The 5,208-nt window shown below is 42.2% G+C and overlaps 1 protein-coding gene across 1 annotated transcript in view; it reads left to right on the top strand.

Moving 5' to 3' along the window:
- Nucleotides 1-5,208, top strand: part of LOC107113619 (cytochrome b-245 heavy chain) — a 37,953-nt gene that overhangs the window by 20,303 nt on the left and 12,442 nt on the right. The window contains exons 7-8 of the mRNA XM_015414964.1: nt 4,237-4,366; nt 4,982-5,074. Of these exons, the coding sequence (XP_015270450.1) occupies nt 4,237-4,366; nt 4,982-5,074 (223 nt within the window). The remainder of the gene's footprint in view (nt 1-4,236; nt 4,367-4,981; nt 5,075-5,208) is intronic.

Raw genomic sequence — 5,208 nt, forward strand, 5'->3', positions numbered from 1 at the left:
GCCGATGCCTCCGTCGCCTGGCTGGAGTGGCCGCGGGGGAGTCTGGAGTCGGGCGGCCGCTGGTGGGAGCCGCGGGTGCCCGGGCCGAGATTGGGGGGGCAAGGCGGGCGACAGAAGGCCGATGCCTCCGTCGCCCGGCCCTCTACAGAATCCACCCCCCAAACCTCCAGGTATTTCCCTCCTTAGAGCTGGCAACCCTACATTCCCCTCAGTGCCTGTTGGTAGGCAACTAAGCTTGGTCCTGTCACCTACTTTGGCCTTTGGGAGAAAACACATTGGGGCCAGTCCTGATAGGGTTGCCAACTCCAGATGGGAAATTCCTGGAGACTTGAGGGATGGAGCCTGAAGAGGGTGAGGTTTGAGGAGGGGTGGGACCTCAGACAGGTACACTGCCATAGACTCCACCCTCCAAACCAGTCAGTCTCACATAGGGAACCATTGTTGCCAATCTCCAGGTGAGGGCTGGAGAGCACTCAGTATTACAACTGCTCTGCAGAAGGGAGGGCAGAAGTCAGCTGAAGTCAAAGGGGCAGATAATGGTAGGTTGGTGACTAGCTCGGAAGGAGATGGGGTTGCCAACTACATGCTGACAAATTCCTGGGGATTTGAGGGGTGGAGCCTGGAGAGGGTGGGGTTTGCAGAGGGATGGGACCTCAGACAGGTAGAATGCCATAGACTACACCCTCCAAACCAGCCATTTTGTCCTGGGTAACAATTGTTGCCAATCTCCAGGTGAGGGCTACAGATTACTCACAATTACAACTGCTCTTCAGGTAGCAGAGATCAGTTCCTCTGGAGAAAACAGTGGACTCTGTCATTATACCCTGCTGAGGTCACCACAGCAAATTGACACTGTTTGCCCAAAGCCAGAGCACTGCCCCAGAGCCTCTTTCTAGATCCCGTTGTATTGCTTTCACAACGGGCTTTACTGCTAGTTATTCATATTTCAGAAGGTGAAAAAGTGAGATGGGGAGAGAAGTAAAACACAAAAAGGGCTTTCTAAAGCTTGATGCAACTTCAGCATCTTCCTCACTGCTGTGTGGATAATAGTTTCACAGCATGGATGAATGTAACAGCAGTATTCCACAGTGAGACATCCACATTTAATGAATGAATTCTAGATAACCGAGTTATTTCCAAGTCAGCAAGAGCCCATTCACACCTCGATGCTTCTGTATTATAAGCTAGGATGTGGATCAGGGAAGTTATGTATTAAAGCATTCTCTGACTCTGGAAACATACCTGTGCTGCAGAAGCAACCCCTAGTGGCATGGGAGTGATGGAGATGGCATTCACATGCCCTCATCTCATGCAACTCACTGCAGACACCATTCCCCCCCCTTTTTTGTCATGTTGGCACAGAAGCACTGACATGGCAATTGTGCTGGGCCTCTTTCCCACTTTCCAGATAAACTGAAGTGCAAAGCTGTACCATGGCACAGTTGTGAATATGGGGGGAAAGCTCACTGAAGGGCTAAAAGTGGAGGGGAGGTGATGCAGAGCTAAGAGTTTAGCTACTTCTGGTCCTCAGATAGTCTACAGGAGGAGCATCCACACAGATGATCTGCCCACAGCTGCTCTTCGCTTCCTTCCTTTGAACCAAATCAAGGGAGATTTTCCTTTGATCTGGCTCATAGATGGAAGCCTCAGGAGGTCCACAAGTTGTGCTAGGAATGTGTGTTATGTGGACGCTCCTCAAAACAATTTAAGCTTGCATAATATGACTATATGTTGACATTTTTTTGACCTGCATGACAGGATGTACTTGCACAAGAATGTCTCTAGCACTATCAATTGGTCCTATTGAACAATGCATTAGTGGCATTACAGCCACTGAAAACAGTTGAGTGGGGTCATATGAGGCTGGCATTTCGGTTTTAAACACCAAACCACTGAGTTTGGCTTACTTGGAACTCTGAGTCATTGTTTGTGAACATGATGCCCATGTGTTAATGGCATCAGTCTTGAGTCACCAGCTTAAGACAATAACATGATACTGATGGACCTTAATATCACATTACACTTTTCCTCATGAATATGGGGATGGATTCTGGTAACATCCATGGAAATTAATTTTGGATGCCACATAGCCAAAAGATTAGGCCTCTACTGGCTCCACAATGATCCCAGAAATGCTGACTTCTAGGAATATACCTTTGGTCAGCTTCTTTCCTTATGCAATCATGGCTGTCCCACCATAATGCATTTTTAATGGAACATTATTACTGTAGATTTTCAAGGAATGAGAAACTACCCAATTTAGTTGTGGTATCTTTAAAATCACTGTATGCTTTTTCTTTCACAGAACCCTGAAGGTGGCCTCTATGTAGCATTCACAACCTTAGCAGGTCTCAGTGGCGTTATCATTACCCTGTGTCTAATATTAATAATCACATCATCTACTAAAACCATTCGAAGGTCATACTTTGAAGTATTTTGGTTCACCCACCATCTTTTTGTTATATTTTTTGCTGGTCTTGTCATACATGGTGCTGGGTAAGTATTCATACAGTGAATACAGCTCCAGGGTCCTTAATGGGAACTATGCAATAATCTCTTTATTAGGACCAACTAAAAGTCACAAAACAATGAGCTAGCTTTTGAGATTTACTGAACTCTTTCATAGGCTCAGTACTAAATAAAACCAAGGCTATGGTTTTTAGCAGACATTGCTCTTAGATGGCACAGTAAATCTTTGTCTACAGTAAATTATACTCTTCAAATGATAATTTAGGATGTGCAGACTAATCATGTTACTTTGTGTCCAGAGCAAAAGATGGTAGGTTGCACTAAAGCATGCTTGGTCAAGGAAGCAGTGGTCAAAGAAGCACTTTTGTCTCACTGTACTCTGCTGCCACCTAGAATAGTTCATGTGTTGTGTATGTGCTGTCAAGTTGCTTTGGGCTTATGGTAACCCTATGAGTTAATGACCTCCAAAACATCCTGCCATTAACAACCTTGCTCAGGTCTTGCAAGCTGAAGGCCATGGCTTCCGAGAATAGTTTATAGTGAGCAAGCCTGCTTGCAAAAAACACTTTGGATCACCATCTTAAGACTGTAACATATTTTGGATGAGGCTTCTATCATGTTCCCTAAGATTAACACATCTACCCACCCATTTCTTTTTGTTAACAATAACCTTCTTCACAAGTTACAATGACTGCATGTACCAACTGTGTACAGTGTACTCTTAATTTTTCTGTATACATGTGTTGAGTAATTCTCATGTTACATTCAAAGCATCTACAGAAGAATGGGTGATATAAACCCAACACTGATCCAGGAACTGGTCTCCAGTTTCATTAGTAAAGTGAACACATGTCTGCTCTTTCTTACAAATAGATGTATGCATGTACATATGTTCACTGTATTATGTGAATGGGGTCTGTAGAGTCCAAGGAAGAGTTGTATGAAATTTGCATGTTAGATCAACACTTTGTGATTCTTTTAGCTGATCCTAATACAAGCATTATGATTTCATTCCAATCTTTACTCATTTAAATAAGTATTTTCAAACTCTGTGGTTAGTTTTCACAAATTCCCTTTCCTCTGCTTTACTTGCTACCAGAGAGAAGAATGAAAAGGGGTATGTTTAGGCACTGAAAGAAATGTGGACGGGGAGGGAAACAGCCTGTCAGAATCATAGGGGGAAATGAGAAAATAAATTATCTTTCAAATTGCCTAGAAGATAGCCTGGAAACTGGTTGAGCCTGCAGGCCAGCCTTTCATAAGCAGATGGATATAATTTATTTATTTATTTATTTTTATCTTTGGATTTATATCCCGCCCTACTCCGAAGGCAATTGATCCACTGACGTATGAACAGAAATGTAGATGCACGTAATGCTTTTCCACTTGTGCAAGGAATGATGACTAAAATGGCTATGTTAGAGATCACAGGAATGGGACCTGCATGGACAAAAGCCAAGAGGGATGGGGGCTGTAATGGGGGCAGCAATTGTCCAAGACTGACCAAAAGAACTGGCTGAATCCAACACTATCTCTGCAAACGACTAAAGCTTCTTACAGAGACTGTTCTGGAATGGCAAAAATGGTCAGTGTGGAAATTAGGTATTGGCTTTCTTGAAGATATACATTACAGAAGCTAAAACAAGCATTCCCTGTGTGCAATAGATGAAGACAGTAGTTTTATGAGATCTAATTGCTATTACTTTGTGGTTATTATAAATGATTAATTTTATTTACACCTTATTGACACTTCCTATTTACTCCTAGACAAATTGTACGTGGTCAGATAAAGACTAGTTCGAAAGAGCATAACCCAATCGTTTGTGCCAAGCAGTTCACTCAGTGGGGGAAAACACCTGAGTGCCCGATACCACAGTTTTCTGGAAATCCTCCTATGGTATGATATTTTTAGAAATACATCAATTAAATACAATTGTTGAATATCTTAATTTTTGCATCAAAGAACAAAGGGCTGAACTTATACCAGAAACTTGCAATGCAACCCGAAGAAAAGTTACATTCTTCTATGTCCATTGAAGTCCATGGGTTTAGAATGGTGTAGCTCTGCTCAGGATGGTTCTGTGATAGTCCCACCAGATCAAGACTTATGTTGTGCTCTTTCCACTAACTAATAAGTGTGTATTGAATGTGTAGTAACAGAAAAAGAAATATATTATAGGTCTGTGTCTGGAAAATAACTAAACCAACGGCAAAGTTCCTCTTTACCAGGAACAGACTTTAGAAAGTAACCCATGAATAAAGTAATTTCCTAAACAGATTTTTAAAAATACCCACAAAAGAAAAAGTTGTGTTCTGAACACAGGATGTGGTGTAATGTGCTCTATATTGTTTTGTGAAGGACAGAAGTTTGTTGGACCTAATTTTTTTGTGCGTGTGTGTATACACACACTCCCTCTCACACACACAACCATAAGGATGTTTAACAGAATTTTATTCCTGCATACTCTTTACCTTTTTCCTTGCTTGTATATTGTTTTTCTTTCTTTGACAGACATGGAAATGGGTAGTGGGTCCAATGATTCTATACCTCTGTGAGAGGTTGGTGCGGTTTTGGCGGTCGCAACAAAAAGTTGTCATTACAAAGGTATGCATCACAAAAGGGGTGGGTTTTTTTACATCTCTTACCTCCCTTGAAAAATTTCTCTAATGTGAGGACAGATTCTGAAAAAGGAGTGCTGCTTAAATAAGCAGCATACAGAATCCTTAGGGGTAGGGAAC

Source organism: Gekko japonicus, unplaced genomic scaffold (genome assembly GCF_001447785.1).
Source record: "Gekko japonicus isolate JY-2015 unplaced genomic scaffold, Gekko_japonicus_V1.1 scaffold4118, whole genome shotgun sequence".
NCBI classification, from domain to species: domain Eukaryota; kingdom Metazoa; phylum Chordata; class Lepidosauria; order Squamata; family Gekkonidae; genus Gekko; species Gekko japonicus.